The sequence below is a fragment of the Gopherus flavomarginatus genome, chromosome 10 (assembly GCF_025201925.1).
Source record: "Gopherus flavomarginatus isolate rGopFla2 chromosome 10, rGopFla2.mat.asm, whole genome shotgun sequence".
Classification (NCBI taxonomy): Eukaryota; Metazoa; Chordata; order Testudines; family Testudinidae; genus Gopherus; species Gopherus flavomarginatus.
In genome coordinates, this window is record NC_066626.1 from 20,280,617 (window position 1) to 20,301,694 (window position 21,078).

The 21,078-nt window shown below is 40.7% G+C and overlaps 1 protein-coding gene across 4 annotated transcripts in view; it reads right to left on the reverse strand.

The window, feature by feature from the left end:
* Positions 1 to 21,078, reverse strand: part of PARD3B (par-3 family cell polarity regulator beta) — a 683,847-nt gene that overhangs the window by 271,254 nt on the left and 391,515 nt on the right. For all 4 annotated transcript variants that reach the window (XM_050969567.1, XM_050969566.1, XM_050969565.1 and 1 more), the window contains 3 exons: positions 17,225 to 17,354; positions 11,305 to 11,410; positions 9,375 to 9,490 (listed from right to left, as the gene is read on the reverse strand). In XM_050969567.1, coding sequence (XP_050825524.1) covers positions 9,375 to 9,490; positions 11,305 to 11,410; positions 17,225 to 17,354 — 352 coding nt within the window. The remainder of the gene's footprint in view (positions 1 to 9,374; positions 9,491 to 11,304; positions 11,411 to 17,224; positions 17,355 to 21,078) is intronic.

Sequence of the window (21,078 nt, forward strand, 5' to 3'; positions counted from 1 at the left end):
CTGCTAATTCAGATATTGCAGCCCTTAGAGAGCTCAAACCTTTGGCACAGGCTGCTATAGTTTGACATACCATTTGCAATATCAACCCATCAACATTATGAAGGCTACAGTTGCCTTTTCTAATTCTCTCTAACCTCTACCGAAGCAGATGAATCTTTCTAATGAAACACAGTACAACATTAATACTGATTTAGCTTGACTATAAACCTACACTATGTCATTATCACTTCTCCTAGGCTCCCAGAGTTAATCCAAAAGTTCATAATCAAATCTCTCATTTATAAGTTAGAGCCACTGGGTGGGGAATAAGGTTTATAATGCAATTATCTTAAAACTGATCTAAAATTTAAACTTTATTACCACCAGTCCCTTCATGTTCACAACATCAATAAATGCATATAATCAATTTGTTCTAATATTTTAATTGTCTAAATCAAGTAACTCCAAATTTTACAACAGATTGAGGTTCATTCTCTAATTAGAAATACACTAAGGCATTAAAATGTTTTCCTAATTTTTGAGAACACAATAGCATCCATTTCTAATATTTCACCTTGTAATCTGCCCTCAGAAAATTTTACAGCATTAAAAAGTTACTTTTGATGTGAGCTGGATGCATTTTGAGATGCTGGTTAATACTTTGTCCCCCAAACAAGGGCTTATGTATTATAATTTTACTTAGCCCCATATTAGCTGAAAGGAGAGTCTGACTTTTATTTTAAAAAAGTCCTGCCCTCCAATGGATGATTTGGCAAATTAAAGTTGTTCCCAAATTCTTATTCAGAAAGTATACTGGAAAGTGGTGATCCTCCAGCATGCCTTCAATCTCTTAATTCATGCTCTAAGGAACTTGACTAGGTTTTAAACTTGCTCACAACTCAAACACGTCTGATTTATATTCTGCAGTGACTTACCAACACAAACGGCATTTTCATGTTTTGCATACAATTCTCATGGATGTAGTTTTTACAGTACATTTATGTAAAGCCTAAGTTATTCCTGTGCATAACAATGTATGGAAATCAAAGGGGTTTATAAGCAAACAATAAAACACTCCTTTTTCTTTTAAAGCACACACACTCATTTTCACCCTCCAGGTCAACAACAGCAACAAAAAAATCCATGTTGCCATATATTATTACTTTTGGGAAAAAATACAGTTGAGGGGAAAAAAGCTAGTGTAAATGGATGTTGGTGAGTTATTATGGTAGTTATTTTCTATACAACTATGTGGGGAAATGTGCATGTATAGAAGGTGGTTAAAGGAGAGGGAAAAATCATTCTTTCAATTAATTGATTGCTGCCTCTCCTTTCTCATCTGCCATTATCTTTTGAGATAAGTGTCTGACTTATTTGTGAAAAGGAAGATACAGCATATTTTCATTTCTACACTTCTGAATTTGTTGTGCTGGGGTTTATAAAGGTACATAATCCACAGGTCTAAATTTGGCCAATAACACTGCTCTACAGCCAAAATGCTTCTGAAATAAATGTAGTCCAACTTTACTAATTCTGGGTCACTGAGAACGAAAATGATGCTTAAAATTGTTGATTGGCTCTAGTTTTCAAGATATGCTATTGGGTCAGTATATACGACCCTTGACTTGGGAATGGTGGAGGATAAGTGAGTTATAAAGGGAAGGGATCTCAATTTAAACCAGAAATGACTAAAATACATCTTTGACTGGATCTATGAATAAATCTATGACTGGGTTTGGACAGAACTTGCTTTTTAGGCAAAACAATGAATGATGCAATCTGAAGCTGGTATTGCATCATACATGATATGAATTGCATCATGTTATTCCTAGAAGTCATGGATGATACAATCATAACAAAGCTTACATCACTCTGCTGAACAAATTGCCCTATATCAGCTCTAGAAATCATACAGTCTCATGCTCTCTTATTTGTCAGTGTTTGATTTTGCAAAGGGACACATTTCTGTTTAGCCAAAGTGAGCAGAGATGCCTCGCAATTGTGTGAACAGTGCAGATAACTTCTGCTATGTTTGTGGTGAAATGACTTTTGCATCACAAAAGCGCAGTGTAACCACTATGGTTAAGAAGCCTATCATCTTTATTTTGGCTGCAAAATTGGAGATCAGGACAAGAGGTGGGCCCCACACATATGCTACAACACTTGTGCAACAAATCTTGCCCAGTGGTTGAAGAGGAAAAGGAAATCTATGCCTTTTGCAGTGCCAGTGATTTGGAGAGAGCCAACAGATCATATCAGCAATTGTTACTTCTGCATGGTGACTCCAGTTGGGAAAGGTGTGTCAAAGAAGAAAAAGTGGACTGTGCATTATCCAAACATTCCACCAGCTATACGCCCAGTACCCCACGGAGAAGGACTGCCGGTTCCTGATGCACCAGAATCCTTCTCACTTGAGTCAGATGAGGAAGAGGATGAAACTTCTGGTCCTGAACCATCAATGTCACAGGACCCACATTTTCTCCCATCCTCCTCCTCTGAACCATACCTCATAACACAAGGTGAACTGAATGACCTTGTCAGGGATTTGGAACTACCCAAGAGTAAGGCAGAGCTGTTGGGCTCCAGACTACAGCAGTGGAATCTCCTGGCAGGCTATCAGGGCAAATGGAGCTCATCAATGCTTGCAGACTATTGCTGGACAGTGACAAGAGATGCTCCATTTCATGAAAACAAGAGACAAGCCAAGAAGCGCCGAGTAGACACTGAATAGGACTCAACTATGTACATAATAGTTTTTTGCCTTTTGTTTCATAATAAATTTTATTTATATAACCCTTCTGCTGATTTTTAAAATGTTACATAAACAGGACAGGTGAAATATTATCATGTAAAGCAACCATAAACACATGAAAGGACCTAGGTTTACAATTTATGATTAAAACTCTACTATCTACTCAATATACATAGACATAAAATGTAAAAACTTAAATATCTTAGAAACGGTAGCCAATCAGTTGTTTTAATTGTCATATTTGAATTCAGCACATCAAAATACATAATAAATAGCATATTTTATCTCTGAAGCAGATGACTTCTCAAAAATTGCAGACCAGTGTAATCTAAATCTAATTGTGCAAGCATCAGGATCGGATTTTGGCTGGCCTTGCAGCGGTGTCTGGAAGCAAGGCATAAGGAGCCCTCCTCCTCCTCCTTGCACAACAGAGCAAGGGGCATCACTCATACCAAATGTGTGTGCCCCTGCAGCACAAGGAGCGGTTCCACAAGGAGCAACAGACTCCATAAAAGGGGAAAGGTCATGCTGTCACCCTCCTCCTGCACTAACTGTTGGACTCAAACCAGAGCAGGGGAAGGAAGGAAACATATACCACACCTTTCAAATGGTAGCGTTGCTCTCATGTAAGCTCCCCCTATGCTCCTGAAGGTGTTCTTGCTCAGTCACCACAGAATCAGGCAGAATGTCATTGGGATCTGCTGGTGGCTTAGAACCCCTCTGCATCCTGCCGCTATAGCGGTAGCAATAAAAGGTTTGAGAGATCCCTTGACTTTTACCCTACAATAATGGAGGCTAGGGCCCTGAGCCAGACACACTTTCACTCCCCTCCCTGAAAAACAGTATCAGCACACTTGCTATGTAGATTTTTCTCAAGACTTCCAAGGATGTAAAATTTAATTAGTATTTCCAACAATAAACACTTTAATTACTGCTAGTGTATTCCAGTGGAAACTAGGTACCCTACAAGTAACTGAGGGTTTCTCCAAATATATAGGCTCCACAGATCCTCATTTTTGAAGTCAAATGCTATACCACATGTACCTCAGAGTTATTATTAACCTTGAATCAGACCACATGATTCATCGCATGTGCATTACAGAGACTGCATCTGCAAAAACAGGTACCAGGGTCCAACCCCCTTAGTTTCTGCCCCTGTGTACAAACCGCGATGGAGACAGAAATTAGGAGACAGCAAGACAGTAAAAGATGAGTAGCTACTGCTAAGTAATCTCTAGCTTTACCTTCATATGTGCAGCTCCCTCAACTGTACAGAGGAGACTGAAAATGACAAAGTGATGCTGCATATTAAGTCCCCTATATTATTTGATCACTCCCTCTTATTTCCTGCTATTAAGAGTCAGTCATTAAAGGTATTAGTAATGATTTAACTTAATTCGTATTGCCACAATTGGAAAAAAGACTGGTCTTCCACAAAGGTTTTACTACAAAAAAAAAAGTAGAAGAGAAGGGAAAATAACGGTAGTTTTAAGCATGATTCTAGTCGGAAAAGTGAGTATATAACAACAGCATATTCTTACTCAACAGAATTGCTCCTTGTGTAGGTATCAGCTCATTTTAGAGACAAAACCGTTGTTTACTATTTCATAAACTTGTTAGCTCCACAGTGCAAACCAGATAAGAGGTAGTGAATTGGGCTCTGCTCTTTCTTGTGTCACCAATAGACGTGTTTACTAATTTCCAATTACAGGTCTAATCAGTGACACCTGGGTAACTGCAGTGATGACTATGTAGCTGCACTGGGCAAGTGAACAAACAACAAAAAACAGCTGAAGTAGACTATTGTTGATTCCTGGAAGACGTCTCCCTTGTGCAACTGAGATGCAGTTTTCTACATATAGCGTATCTTGCAGACATACTTCTGTGTGTGCAATAAAAGCTAATGGTGGGTACACAACATACTTTAATAGAACGACTGCACAGAAATCCGAACTATTACTGCTGATTTTCACATTTTAGTAAGTGTCTAACTTCCTGTCAATGACTGCTGTCAGTGTCCCAGTTTCTTTGGTATTTCAATTAACTTGTACCTGGGTTTTGCTGTAAGTAAACTGCACAAAGAGAACACTGGTACATACTAAGGCTATGACACAGCATCATTTAAAAGCATATACTAGTAAACTTTTGAAAGCATCAGAATATTTGCATCGAAGATCTCCAGCCTCGATGACTAGCGAGGTGTAAACTCTCAAAGTAGGGACAGAGGAATAAACATAATCATATTCCACAAGCAAGCATTTGACCTAGCTTCTGCAGCTAAATAGTAATGACGCAGAGAACTGCACAAAACTCCTAGTAGCTATACTAGCTTAACATTGGCAAAGTGAAGTCTTGAGAGCTTTTGTTGCTGTAACATGAGTCTCTTCACAGAAGGTGTCAGTTTACAGAGCCTTAGGACAGAAATAAACTTCACTTTGGACTATACCCCCTATGCAAGCGAGAATGTGAGATTTACCAAAGTCTGATTTTCTTGGGACATAAAAACTAAGTACCCACTTCAACTCCAACTTGTGTAAAAGGCTGCCCTTTTTGGGTCATGGTTTAATAAACGGTAAGACTCCTCTTCTATCATGGTGACGGACCTGAGGGTCTGTCCTTCTAGACTAACGAAGCATATCATATTCCAGATGGCTTTGAAGAATACTATTTTGCCGACAGATCACACTAACCACTACTAGAATTTTATAATAACCATATGTCCTTGACTTTTGATATTGTGGCTTCTGAATGACCATTTGCTGGATCCATAGCCATAGGTCACTATGGTTTTTTAATTATCTGCAACAAATGAAATGAGTTAGAAGATGGCTAGAATACCAATGGTAGACTGATACTGACAAAGCATTTTTGAAGTCTCTGTCACTGCTGTACAGGAGGCAAAGAAGATTGTCTTTGTCTCTACTCCCTTGGCGTCAGCAAACTCTCAGATAACAGATCTTTTTGAATGGTGATTAGCCTAGTTAAACTGCACAGTATTCACTATCAGAGTTGAATATTTTTCACTGAAGAATTTTCATTATACTTTGGAAATAAAATTAGTCAGATCACAACTGAGCTGTCTGCCTTTATGGAGATGAGGCAGGGGTTTTTTGAGATTACAAATACTGTTTCCTCTGCAGTTTCAGCCAGGGTTGCTCATCTTGATTCTGGGAGGTGCGCCAGATTACAACCTGTAATTTGGACTCTCACCCATCCTGGTGGCCAAGGAAGGCAAGTAGGGAAGTACTGGGCTCAGTACTGGCTAAGACTATTCCCTATGGGATGAGGAAACATGGAAGAAGGGTAGGGTGTGACTTATTTTTAACCAAGTTCTTGTAAGACAGCTAATTCAGAAAACCAATTATTGACTCTGACAGTCTTGACAGCTATCCATCTGGATCTAATCTGCCTTTTCTGAGGGAAACTATGATCCTTTTTCAGTCAGGTCTCCTTGACTTCAAGTCACACAGGTTTCAGGCCCGGGAACAAGACAGAAAAAGGCCTGGCTGATGACCTGCTAACAATGGATGAAGGTCAAGTATTTATGACAGTTCTTTTGTTTGTCAGCAATTTTTGATGCCTCTGATCAACAGATATTATGGGCTTATCTGTGGTACCTAACAGGGCAAGTAGAACTGCTATTATCTTTGTGAGATACCCCAGTAGATAGTTTTGGACAACTGGTCTTGTGCTGTAAGGACTCTGTCATGAAGGATACCTCAGAAATAGATTTTGTCACCCTCCCGTTTAACACATATGCAAGTTAGTTGAGAGGGATAGTGAAGGGACATGGGCTGTGGTGTGTTTGAATAATGCCAACATCCAACTCACTGTTCTCCATGCTTGGCCTAGCTTGTGCAATGAAGCAAATGATCCAGTCTCTTAAGAAATGGAAGCAAGGAAAAAAGAGAGCTGGTTCCAGTTTAGTGCCGGAAGAATGCAATACAATGTTGGTGCGATGGGAGAAGCAGCTAGAAGAAGTTCTGAGGATAGTATTGGAATCCTGGATTTAGGCAGCGTGCCCGACAAGTCACAGTTTGGTGTTGCTTCTGGATGCCAGGCAGAAGCAGGGCTGGCTCCAGGCACTAGCTAAGGAAGCAGGTGCTTAGGGTGGCCAACACAAAGGGGCATCTGTCATAAACAGATAGCTAAGGGTTAATGTCTCTTTCACCTGAAGCACCTGACCAGAGGACCAATCAGGAAACCGAATTTTTTTCAACTCTGGGTGGAGGGAAGTTTGTGTCTGAGTCTTTTGTCTGCCTGCCTGCTTTCTCTGAGCTTTGGAGAAGTAGTTTCTACTTTCTAGTCTTCTGTTTCTAAGTGTAAGGACAAAGAGATCAGATAGTAAGTTCTATGGTTTCTTTTCTTTGGTATTTGCATGAATATAAGTGCTGGAGTGCTTTGATTTGTATTCTTTTTGAATAAGGCTGTTTATTCAATATTCTTTTAAGCAATTGACCCTGTGTTGTATCATCTATATACAGAGAGACCATTTGTATGTATTTTTCTTTCTTTTTATATAAAGCTTTCTTTTAAGACCTGTTGAAGTTTTCTTTACTTCAGGGAAATTGAGTCTGTACTCACCAGGGAATTGGTGGGAGGAAGAAATCGGGGAGATCTGTGTGTTGGATTGCTAGCCTGATTTTGCATTCCCTCTGGGGGAATAGGAAAGTACTTTTGTTTCCAGGACTGGGAACAGAGAGGGGGGAAGGGAAAAAGGATTATTTCCCTTTGTTGTGAGACTCAAGGGATTTGGGTCTTGGGGTCCCCAGGGACGGTTTTTCAGGGGGACCAGAGTGCCCCAAAACACTCTAATTTTTTGGGTGGTGGCAGCAGGTACCAGGTCCAAGCTGGTAACTAAGCTTGGAGGTTTTCATGCTAACCCCCATATTTTGGACGCTAAGGTCCAAATCTGGGACTAAGGTTATGATAGCATCACTCTGTCCGCTATTGGGGAGACCCGTCCAGGTCTTCAGCGGCAGGTCCCTCAGTCCCTCTCTTCCTCTTTGAGCTCTTGCTGAAGTGCTGGTGAAGAGGAAGAGAAGGACCCGCCGCTGAACTTCCGCTGAAGAATGGAGCGGTGCAAATGAGCTGCCATCGAAGAGCTGCGGACCAGCTTTTTTTTTTTTTTTTTTTGGCAGCTTGAGATTAGGCTATTGTAACATATCGTACTTTTGACTACCCCTAGGGACTACTCAGAAATTGTTTCACTAGTGCTCCATGTTCTGTTCTGGAGTTTAAAATGTTGACATGGAAAGCCTTACTTGGTTTTGGACCCTGCAACTGAAGAGACTGGTTCTCTCTACTGTGTGATACTGTGGCAATTGTATCCATGTAGTGACTCAAATTAGATTTCCCTGGTTTAAATGGGAAAAAGCTGCTTAAAAGGCATGTTTGTAAAGGTTCCTCAGAGACTTCAGTATGTCTAATCTCACTCCACAGGTCTATTAGGGTTTTCTAAATACTGGTAACCAGACCCCTCAGGCTCCGCCCTGTGCCCCATCTCTCCCCTCAAAGGCCCCACCCTTGATCTACCTCTTACCCCAGGCCACACTCCTCCTTCATGTCTTGCCCCGCCCCTCCAAGGTCCTGCCCGTGTTGCTCACTTCCTGTCTACTATGAAAATGCACATATTTTCTGTATTAAAAAATCAGAACACAAAATACTAAGATAAATCTGCACCATGTCAGAAGGAAATACAGTGGAAATACAGTGCGACCACTATTTAAGAAGCTTTAATCTGTTGGCTCTGTGTGTGTCTAAATAAACCATTCATGATCTATTTAAGGCCCTCATCTAGCAGAACACCTGCGTGCACGCTTAGCGCCACACCAGTGGAACTACTCAAACCTATTGGATCAAGGCATAAATATGAAACACCCAGAAAAAGAGTGAGATGTGCCATACGGAAGAAATATAAAAGGTTTTACTTGGTTCCTGATTCTCTGAGTTTTAAAAGGCTTGGAGACTTTTCTTCTTGCTACTGTTAAAATACAACTCAGTTTTCCCCACAGAAAAGTATTTGGGTAAAAACCAAATAAAAAAAATCAAAAAAAATCAACCCTTGCACAAACAGTTTGCTAATACTGTGAAAACAACTTTCTCTCAGTTTCATCCACGCTGCAAAATTTTCTGCACAGCTCTGATAGGTAGTGGACCATAACCTTACACCTATGAAAACCTACTGCGATGTTTTGATTGTTCAACTTTGTTATTGTCAATGATCTCGTCCTAAGAAAATCAGCTGTTGTCTAATGCAGTTTTGCAATTGCCTAAATTCTATCAGAAAATAATATGTTTATTGTTTTGTTATAAACTTAGACATGCATGGACTGTTTAAAGACATAACTCTGGCAATTCTTCTACCTTATTTTCACAAAAGCTCTCTTTCTCTCAGCTGAGATTTCAATACAATGCATGACAACAAAATGATATTTGGGGAAAAATATGCTTAATTCAATAACTATAGTAATTGTGATTAGATGTTATAGGAGGCAGACTATTGTCCCCACCACATCAGCTCTGCTGAAGAACATGCTCACTGATCTGTGTGTTTAAGTAACAAATGCAGAAAATAAGGAGATACTGCAGATGTGCTATGGCTAAAATGATGACCTGATGACCCCACCCCCCTCCAGCTTACCAAGATCCATGCTTTTGGAGGTTCTCAGATTAATTGATTCAGGCTGCTTGGCTGGTGTCAAAGATCTGAAGTTGATGTTCTGATCTGTTAAATATGCTGCTGAATCCACTACAGAGCTGTGGAAAAAGCCATGCAAAACATTGAGACACTAATAGAAAACCAAGTGAAATAATTAAAACTTTCACAATATAAATGTATTTTCTCCTCCAGTTGTTTGCAATCATGCATCTTAAATCAATCTCTGATTGTCACGTTTCTTTTGTGAGATTTAGCACCTCTACTCACATGTATTTAATTATATATATTTGAATAAAGATTCTTCGTGAAGATAACTGCTGTTTTTACACGTTTAATATTTAAATATGATTTTATTTAACAGAACAGAAGGGGAAATATCTAGTGCCAACAGTCTTGTTTTCTCTTCTGCTGAGCTCTATTTAACTACCTCCTGTCTGAATTGTTTACCAAATAGGTTGCACAAAATGCAGTCCCTGCACCTGGTTCACTCTCGCTGACATGTCAACAATCTATGTGAATGATGGCATTTAAAAAGACCACCACCACCCATCATCATTTCACAGAAGCTCACCATAAATAAACCTGCATGGAGGAGCAAAATTCTGTTTCACAAAGGACTGAAATTTGAAATTTGGTTCAGTTTAGAATTGGAATGAAACCTGAAAATTTCAAAATTCTCTATGAAGGAAAATTCTCCTCACCTGCCCCCCACAAAAGCAATTTTGGCTCAATGAAAAAACTTTTTGTTTTCATTTTGATTTTATATTAAAACATATAAATTAAAAAATTTAAGATAATTTCAAACAAAAGTAATTTCAAAACGAAAGACTGGAAAATTTCATTCAAACACTGTTGAAAAAGGACATTTCAAGAATTTGATTCCTCTCCCCCGCTCATTTTTCCCTGAAAGGGAATTTCAGCAAGACAGACACAATTTTGCAAAGCATTTCAATTTAGTTGCAATTGCATTTTCTGACAGAAAATGGTTCCAAGTTTTTCTGACCAGCTCTACTCTCAGTTTCAATGTCAGATGATCATATCCCAAATATTTAAAAAGAGAAATAAGAGTAACAATCTCTCTCTTCCTCCCTTCCTTCCCAGTCTGCAGGAGATATATAGCCAAATCCTCACTGAGAGTAAAGCAACTGAGAATCTGGCTCATCATTTGATTAGTTTACAAAGGATTTTGTTTGCTTGTTTATGTTAGTTTGTATATGTGAGTGTGTTATACACCTTAGAGACAAGAGAACATCATATTAAAAGGACAAAATAGACACCAATGAAATTCATGTACATTAAGTAAAGCAGAATGAAAAAAATTATAAGAATCTACCTGGATATGAAGTGTTTAAGGCACTGGTGGGCAACCTGTGGCCCATCAGGGTAAATCTGCTGGCAGGCTGCAAGACAGTTTGTTTACATTGACTGTCCGCAGGCACGACCGTCCGCAGCTCCCAGTGGCTGCAGTTCGCCGTTCCTGGCCAACGGGTGAACTGCTGCTACTGGAAGCTACAGGAGGCCATGCCTACGGACGGTCAATGTAAACGAACTCGCGACCCGCCAACGGATTACCCTGAAGGGGTATAATATACCGTTTTCTTTGAAAAATAGTGCATGATTATGAAAATAATTAATGTTTAAAAATCCGTGCACCAATGAAGAGTGATAGATGTACCATAATTTGAAAACTACTGAAATAGACAAGATATTAAATTCCAAAATAACCAAGCATCATTTATATTGCAGAAATGTCAACCTGATCGCAACTATTATGGTGCAGATTCCACATCTACTTATACACACAATAACAGTGCTTTTAATCAATGAGAAATAACATCACAATCATCAGTGAGAACTGAGACATTCTAGCCATAAATAATAAAAATAACGGCAATAAAAAGTAAATCCAAACCTATGATTATAATCTTCAGAAAGTAGCTCCTCACTTGGGTGTGGCGGCAGGGGAGGTGGAACTTCATTCTCAGCGCTACCATGATCGGACATAGTCAGCTCTGAAACTAAAAAGGGTTAAACAAAGTAGTAGCAGCAATTATATTACACCAGTTCACTGATCCATAACTAGACTGGAAGGCCTGAAGTGATCCACAAATTAGATAAATGCCTAAACTAATTAAATAAAAGAAAGGTTTCAGAGTAGCAGCCTGTCATAAACAGATAGCTAAGGGTTAATGTCTCCTTCACCTGAAAAAAAAAAAAGTAACCTGAAGCACCTGACCAGAGGACCAATCAGGAAACAGGATTTTTTCAACTGTGGGTGGAGGGAAGTTTGTGTCTGAGTTCTTTGTCTTCTGCCTGTATGCTCTCTCGGATGAGAAGTGATTTCTGTTTCCTGCTTTCTAATCTTCTGTTTACAAGTTGTGAGTACAAATATAGTAAGACAGTAAGGTTTCTATTGTTTTCTTTGTATTTACATGGATATAGTTGCTGGAGTGCTTTGAATTGTATTCTTTTTGAATAAGGCTGTTTATTCATATTTCTTTTAAGCAATTGACCCTGTATTTGTCACCTTAATACAGAGAGACCATTTGTATGTATTTTTCTTTCTTTTTTATATAAAGCTTTCTTTTAAGACCTGTTGGAGTTTTTCTTTAGTGAGGAACTCCAGGGAATTGAGTCTGCAGCTCACCAGGGAATTGGTGGGAGGAAGAAGTCAGGGGGAGATCTGTGTGTGTTAGATTTACTAGCCTGACTTTGCATTCCCTCTGGGTGAAGAGGGAAGTGCTTTTGTTTCCAGGACTGGAATTAGAGAGGGTGGACTCCCTCTGTTTAGATTCACGGAGCTTGTGTCTGTGTATCTCTCCAGGAACACCTGGAGGGGGGAAGGGAAAAAGTTTATTTCCCTTTGTTGTGAGACTCAAGGGATTTGGGTCTTGGGGTCCCCAGGGAAGGTTTCTGTGGGGACCAGAGTGCCCCAAAACACTCTAATTTTTTGCGTGGTGGCAGCAGTACCAGATCCAAGTTGGTAACTAAGCTTGGAGGTTTTCATGCTAACCCCCATATTTTGGACGCTAAGGTCCAAATCTGGGACTAGGTTATTGACACAGCCGCGTTAGTCTGTATCCGCAAAAAGAACAGGAGTCACTTGAATAGATATGTGGACAGATAAACACCTACAAGATCTCTATCAAGCATTCTTAAAACTACAATACCCACCTGCTGAAGTGAAAAAACAGATTGACAGAGCCAGAAGAGTACCCAGAAGCCACCTACTACAGGACAGGCCCAACAAAGAAAATAACAGAAAGCCACTAGCCATCACCTACAGCCCCCAACTAAAACCTCTCCAGCGCATCATCAAAGATCTACAACCTATCCTTAAAGATGATTCCTCACTCTCACAGATCTTGGGAGACAGGCCAGTCCTCGCTTATAGACAGCCTCCCAACCTGAAGCAAATACTCACCAGCAACCGCACACCATACAACAAACACTAACACAGGAACCTATCCTTGCAACAAAGCCTGATGCCAACTCTGTCCACATATCTATTCAAGTGACACCATCATAGGACCTAACCACATCAGCCACGCCATCAGGGGTTCGTTCACCTGCACATCTACCAACGTGATATATGCCATCATGTGCCAGCAATGCCCCTCTGCCATGTACATTGGCCAAACTGGACAGTCTCTACGCAAAAGAATAAATGGACACAAATCTGACATCGGGAATCATAACATTCAAAAACCAGTGGGAGAACACTTCAATCTCTCTAACCACTCAGTGACAGACTTGAGGGTGGCAATTTTGCAACAAAAAAAACTTCAAAAACAGACTCCAAATAGAGACTGCTGAACTCGAATATGCAAATTAGATACAATTAACTCAGGCTTAAACAAAGACTGGGAATGGTTGGGTCATTACACTAATTGAATCTATTTCCCTATGCTAAGTTCTCCTCACACCTTCTATGGGTCAACTTAATTATCACTTCAAAAGGTTTTTTTCTCCTGCTGATGATAGCTCATCTCAATTGATTAGATTCTTCCTGTTGGTATGCATACTTCCACCTTTTCATGTTCTCTGTATGTATAAAATATCTTCTGTCTGCGTGTTCCATTCTATGCATCCGAAGAAGTGAGCTGTAGCTCACGAAAGCTCATGCTGAAATAAATTTGTTAGTCTCTAAGGTGCCACAAGTACTCCTGTTTTTTAAATAAAAGAAAGTTCAACTGTTTTAATTTTTTTGGTTTGCAACATTTATTAACTTCCAGATAGGTAGTAAGGTGCCTTCCCTGCAGATATCTCCTCCTTCTCTGTTCTTAATAGGAAAAAAGAAAAGTTGCTACTATCCCATGACAGGATGGCTAAGCAGGAAGCCCTGGATCATTGTCTAAATTCCTCCTGTAATGCCCATCTATGACCACAAACATGACAAGTTCCTCTTCACCATCATTCCTTCCTTCTACTCTATACTTTCCTATCATTTACTCCCTTTGTGATCACCAATCTATGAACATCTCTGACTTTTCTTCCTCCTAGCCTTCACCTTTTCTCGTCATCACTAACTGCCATCAGCATTATGATTGCCACTTTCAACTCTCTCCCTCTCCCCGTAACTCCTCATTCTCTCTCATGCCATTCTGAATGCTCCCAGAAGCCCCACCCTTGACCTCCCATTATGTGCTACCTCCATTCTGGTCTCACATTACTGAGCATCTTTGGAGAAAAACTAGTGACTATACTGACTTCTTCCACTGCGTGTTCTTACTCCCTCATCCTTCTAACCTGCCTTTTTTCCTTTCTAGACACCATTACTCCTATTGTCCCAAAGTGACCTATACCACAAGCTAATCTATTATGTCAGTTCCCTCCCTAAAGGCCCTGATCCTGTGAGTTACCAAGTGCATTTTGCAATATAGTGAGTGTCCTTAAATTCCCACTGATTTTACTCCTGAAATTCAGTGGGAATGATGTGTACTCAGTACATCTGAGGGTTGGTGTGGTGGATGCAGAGCTGCCATGTAATAATCTATTAATACTGATACAGTATTCATAAAATTATGATACACGTGAACTGATCAATGAGGTGATATATCCGAATTCGTGTTATATCAAGTCAGGTTATATTGAGGTAGAGGTGTACTTTGCTTTTAAGATAGCAGTCTGGTCACTGGTTACCACTGTCATAGCATCTGGAGGGGACAAAACTGCAGGTACTGAAGATAAATCAGATCTGCTAAGTTAAGCATGGTTAAATTATAGGAGGTAGTGGCCCAAGGCTTGATCTGAGAATAGGAGAATTGCATGATTCCAATCCAGGAGAGAAGACATGGCTTGAGGCTAGACACATGAGGGAAGTGCGCTCTAAGAGACCAAGTTGGTCAACAGTGCAAGTAGCCCACTAACTGTGACAGTTGGGCCTTAGGTTTTATGCCATTTGGAGCAGGGAACGTTTCTGGCATTGTTTTTACAGCATAATTTTTTTTAAAAAAATAGTAATAGTCATTTTCATTATCAATGAATCTTTTCATGCACACACGCCACACCTTTAAATGTAGATACTTGTATATCCATGAAGATTCAGCATGCCAAGCTATCGTAGGGTAGATACTTTATCTTTACAATATTTCTTAACCAGAGAGATGACAGCAATTCCTTTGCAACCCTGATCATTTTTTGGATGTAAAAGAGCTTCTGATGAGGCAGATTCCAGTAATCTTTCAGCACCAGAAATGTGAAGTTGCTGGCACTGAAGTACTGCTTCTCAAAGAGGTTGTTCTAAAACTGCTATTTCTGCACAACAGCTTGGCAAGAAAAAAAAATAGGGACCTGTGGGTGGCTAGCATTATTCATGCAAAAATAGACTGAACACTGGCATTTCAATATTGGATTAAAAACACTCCTTTATTGAAATATCCACAGGCAAGACAAAATGTAATGTTTTGGCTATAACAGCTTTTCCCCAGACATTACATTTGATCTTGCTCGTGAATAATAAAAAAGATTCTTTTAAAAAAAAACCCTAGTATTAATAAGCCAAGCTTCAGTTTATTTTTATTGAGCTTCTAGAACAGTCTTATGTGTAGAGCAGTGACTGGTATTAGAAGTAACTTATTTGACAACATTAACTGAAAGTATGATATTTATTAAACATAATTCAACTTCTGCCACTAATTTTTTGCATTGGGCACATTGGGTATTGTGTTGACATCTCTGCTGTCTTTTATTACTATTTACGTTATGGTAGCACCCAAAGCTTCAGATCAGGACTGGAACCACAATGGGCAAGGCACCATGAAAACATGCAGGAAGAGACAATCCCAGTATCTGATATAAGACTGTAATCCTGCAACTTGCTTAGTGTGGGAAGACACACAAGCACATTTGGATTCACTGTGGCCCTGTGGGATTGCATGGTTTCACGTGTGCAGATATCATGGTAGGATTGGAACCTATTATAAAAGAAATGAAAAAACTGTTTGTAACAAATGATATGGGGGTGGGGGTGGGTAACACTGATAGGAATGTGGGTTAAAGTAGGTTAAATGTTCAAAATTAAACAAATATTTCTACAGTAAAATACATGTTACATGTATGTGCATTGTATTATTTTAAGCCCATATTCTCTGCTCACATCTCCCTGAAGGATTTCAGCTCTGATATAGAGAACCCTCTACTAGGTATTTTGCTGCTCTAGGCAAATGCGTGTCCCATTCCCCACCCCCCAAGTTGGCATTCTATTTGATTTCACTAAATAAATCTTTTTTAAACGTAAGTCACAAAGATACTTCATTTAGTTTCTCAGTAATATTTAAAATTCTCTCTCCTTAGTCTTTTGACTGACACCACCCATATATTCCCAGGCCTTGGTTTCTCTCTCTCTCTTTTTCCTCCCTCATAAAGGGTCTCCTCTCTTTGCCCTATGTCTGTGGTGTCTTCTCAACATCTAACATCCATTCACCTCTCACATTGTGATGGGTTGTCTCCTTCCTTTAGCCCCTCCAAAATGTAACACAAAGAACGAGCAAAACAAAGACACACACTAGCAACCTCTGCTGCTGGGATCCCTCAGAAAGTATAGCTCTTACAAACAGGACTTATTCTGATCCGTATCTAGGTACTTTAAAAAGTGCCTGATTAGGAACACGAGGAGTTCCACTGAACGGGTGAGAACACCTAAAGAGACTTCTCAAATGCTTAAAAATTAGGCATATGCTTAAATACCTTGTGGAGTCAAGGCTATAAATAGCCGCCAGTGGGGTTTTTCTGATGGTAAGGGGAGGAGATAGGAACATAAAGTGTCAGTGCTAAAGCTGGGTGTTGTACTCAGCTATTTACAGACTAAGAAAATTATAGTTACTAGTTTCAAAGTCTGGAATGGGGAATGTAATTATGATGTCCTAATTCTATTGTACATTAAGGGTCTGTTTCGAATCTTAAAAATATTTTAAGTCTTAATAAACTAAAATATCAAATCTTATGAATATTATAGTATAGTATAAATTTCTACTGGATTATAAAATGGGACACAAACTAGACAATTTGCTTTTTAAAATAATCACTGTACCCATCAAAGATGTATAGAAAATAAACATTTTGACAATATATATTTTGCAATCATCATTTCTTTTTTATCCAAACTTACGTATTGGGCAGTGAGCTAGAAACTGTTACTTAAACTGGAACGTGTGCCAGGAATTTAATTCACAACTTCTGAGTCAGCTCTCCCACCCTCCTTGAATCTTCAAGCTTCAAAGTAACAGAGCCTGCACTTACTCTAATTAACTGTTTTTCTAGTTGATGTGGATTTCTGAAAACAAAAAGAGCACTTTTTTTTTTTGGCACGAAGAAGGCTGTACAGTACATACCTTTTAGTCTTTCCTGAGGACTGTAAGTTACAAATTGCTGCAGGACAGCATCATTGCGCCTGGAGATAGTGGTAAAGGTCTGACTGCCCTCAAGTGCTGCTTTTGGAAAAAACCCATGATCTGAGCGTTCCTAAGAAGAAACAAAATCACATATTTTAATGTAAAAAATACTGTCCAATAAAGCTAAGGAACAGTAATCACTAAATCACACTGGGGTTTGTGCATAATTTGTCAGGTATTTATTGTATATTATTAACTCTGCAATGAGAAATATTAAAGATGTCTTCAGACCATTGCTGACCACGAAACAAGAGATTACCCTTACATTCTAAATGATCATCCAGGACGATAAACAGAGAAAAGGACTTTATTTTTGACCCACAACTGACTTCATGTTATTACTCCATCTGCGAGGGTAGCTTGTGGCATTGTCAACATAAAGGCACAGGCAATGCCAGTGATACTTCTTTGCCAGCCAGCTGGTTCCCTTCACTCAGAGACTGAGTGTGTATGCTCCGATGATCACACACTAAAGCAGCCTTGTAAGCCCTAAACCCAGGTCTTCTGGTTGGCAGCTGAACAAACTTTTGCCACACCTCTAGTTTGTTTTTCTTTTGAGATATTCCTCCTTCCCCCCCCCCCCCCCAATCCATATTGCAGCTCCTAACTTAGTCTCCTGACAGTTGCTGTTAAAAATGCACAATTTATCAAACTGGGACAAACCCAAAAAGGCACTTCTGTAGTTGTTGTACAGGGCAAATTATTAATATACACAGTAAAATGCTTTGGCTAATTATTACCAGGTAGAATGATATTCTCAACATTGTAGTTTCTTTGAAAAGCCAATATGTAACCAGAAAGGAGCCTCCACTTGGCCTCTATTTTACAAAGTTACCTTCATCTGGGCCACAGGATTTCATATTGCAGGTGTAGCACTTATACATTTTAGAACATGTATGTCTGAATTTTTTAATGTCGTTAAGTTTTTGTAAGAAGTGGATGGAATGCCAAGGCTATATTTACCTACATCCTGTCCCTTTAAGGCAGGGGTCTCAAACTCAAGTTACCTTAGGGCCAGCACCAGTCCTCAAATCCTCCCAGTGGGCCAATAATGTCACTCATACTGACCAGAACCCACCCCCAAAAACTCCGCCTCACCTGCCTAAGGCTCTAGGAGGGAGTTTGAGTGCAGAAGGGGTGAGAGGTTGGGCTCTGGGAGGGAATTTGGGTGGGGGAGGGGGCCTGGCGTGCAGGCTCTGGGATGGAGTTTGGGTGCTGGGTGCAGGCTCTGGGCTGAGGCAGGGAGTGGAGGTGCAGGTGGAGGGTGTGGGGTTGCAGGCTCTGGGAGGGAGGATGCGGGAGGGGTGCAGGCTCTGGGAGGGAGTTTGGAGGCAGGAGTGAGTATGTTTGGAGGGGGTATGGGTGAAGGCTCTGGGAGAGGGTCAGGGGGTGCAGCACCTTCCTGGGGCTCCAAGGCGGGGTGGGCCAAGGAACCTCCGGGCGCTGCTGCCCCCAGGGACTGCCCCCGCAGCTTCCCATTGGCTGCAGGAGTGGTTGGGGTGGGGGCAGTGCGCTGAGGCACAGCCCTGCCCCAGAGCCGCAGGGAGGGACCAGCAACCACGTGGAGTGAGCAAGCAGGAAGCCGCTCAACTCCGCTGTGCTGTCATTGGTGGGCGAGGCCCGGGGCCATTTTAAATCACCCAGGGGATGCGCAGGGGGCAGCGTGCCCGGGGGCGGCAGGCGAGGCCAAGGGAGAGACCCGGCCCCCAAACTGCTGGACCCTGCGGGCCTCAGTGGAGAGGTCCTCGGGCCGCAGATGGCCTGTGGGCCAGGAGTTTGAGACCCCTGCTTTAAGGCAAGGAACTATGCTGAAGAGGTCAAAGGAAGCAGGATGTGGTGACAGAAGAGTCTAGCACTCCTGGAAGACACCATTGCAGTGGGCTTTTACAAGCCCTGTGTTTGCCTGATTCTGATTACAGTTTTAATAAAATGTTCCAGTTTTAAACAGCACATCTGGTCCTGAGCGTGTAACACAGACACCAACACTTATGCATCCCTTTTTGGGTACTATCACTTGTGCATACAGATTATGTGTTTTGTGTGTAAAACTTTTATCTTCTATGCACATAAATGATGGTACTGAAAAATGAATGCAAGTGAGCATGCCTGCAAAGTTATGCTCAAAGCAAGAGAGACTGGGTTAAATTGCCTTTGATACTTATCATCATCATCATCATCACGATGTTCCTATTATGCCTCTGGAGTTCAGTGCAGTGACGATGCTCCTCCACTCCAGTCTGTTTCTGGCAAGTCTTTCAATGGTTACCCAGCTGTGTCCCAGGTTTTTCAGCTCGGCTTCCACAGCTCATTGCCATGTTGCTTTCGGGAGGCCTCGTTTTCGCTTGCCTTCAGGTGTCCATCTTATTGCTATTCTGGTGATGGAACCAGTTTCCATTGGAAGCACATGACCGATCCATCTCCAACACCTCCTGGCAATGATGGTGCTCAGATCCTCTTGGCTGCACTGTGTCAATAGATCTTGGTTTGAGATTGTTCTGGGCTAAAAGATAACGGAGGATTTTTCTGAGGCAGGTTATATGGAATGAAGACAGTTTGGACATGTCATACTTTCTTATTCCCCAGCATTCTGCACTATAAAATAGTGTTGAAAGTACGCAGCTCTGATAAATCTCGAGTTTGGTTTTAGTGTTGTATTTTGATGATTTCCAGACTGTATTAAAGCTCCTGAAGGTGTTCCTGGCTTTACTGATTTTGTTCCAGATGTCCTGATGGTGCTGCCCAAGTATGTCAATGTTTCTACATTTGTGAGAACATAGTCATCTATCCATACTGGTGATGGTGAGGCAACATTAAAGGTCATGATATTTGTCTTATTGCAGTTGATTTTCCGTCCAATTTGCTGGCTGAATGCATTGAGTTGGGTTGTTTTCTCTTGTATATGGTGTTGGGTATGTGATAGGAAAGCGACATCATCTGCGAAGTCCAGGTCTTCAAGGGATGAGAAGAGTGTCCATTTAATGCCTCTTGACATGTCTTCTGTTGTATGCCACGTTACCCAGTCAATGGCAATGCTGAAGAGGATTGCAGACATGACACACCCCAACGTACTTCTCTTTTGACTTCAAAACTGAGCTCACTGTGATCAACACTGCATGTAAAGTTGAAATAGAACCTTTTGATGACGTTGATTATATGGAAAGGAATTCCATATGCCCACAGAATGCGCCATAAGCTGGTCCCGTGAATGCTATCAAAAGCCTTCTCAAAGTCTATGAAATTTATGTAGAGTTGCCATTGCCATTCTAAGCACTGTTCTATTATGTTTTGTAGAGTGAAGATCTGGTCTGTGCATCCACGCCCTTTCCGAAAAACAGCCTGCTCTTTTCTGAGAACACTATCAACTGCCTCTGATATACGCTGGATTATGATATTACACAATACTTTGCTTGGCACAGATAAAAGTGTGATACCACGCCAGTTATTACAAATCACTAAGAGTTCATTTAGTTGGTATCTTCACTATAACCCCATTGGTCCAGTCATCTGGCACTTTTTCCCTTTCTCAGACTGATATAAAGAGAGGGGTCGGGATAGATGTGGCTAATTTAGGATTTACCTTCAACAATTCTGCATCCAAGTTATCTGTGACAGAGCTTCACTATTTGTTAAGGATTTAATAGCTTAAATGATCCCTTCCTTAGCTGGGGTGTCTTTGTTGATATCAAGATCTTCTTCTGCCTCCTAGATGTTTGCTTCCTCTTTTGGTGGCTCCCTGTTCAGCAATTCTTTGAAATGCTCTGTCCAGTGCATTTCTTGTTCTTTTTCAGTTGTTA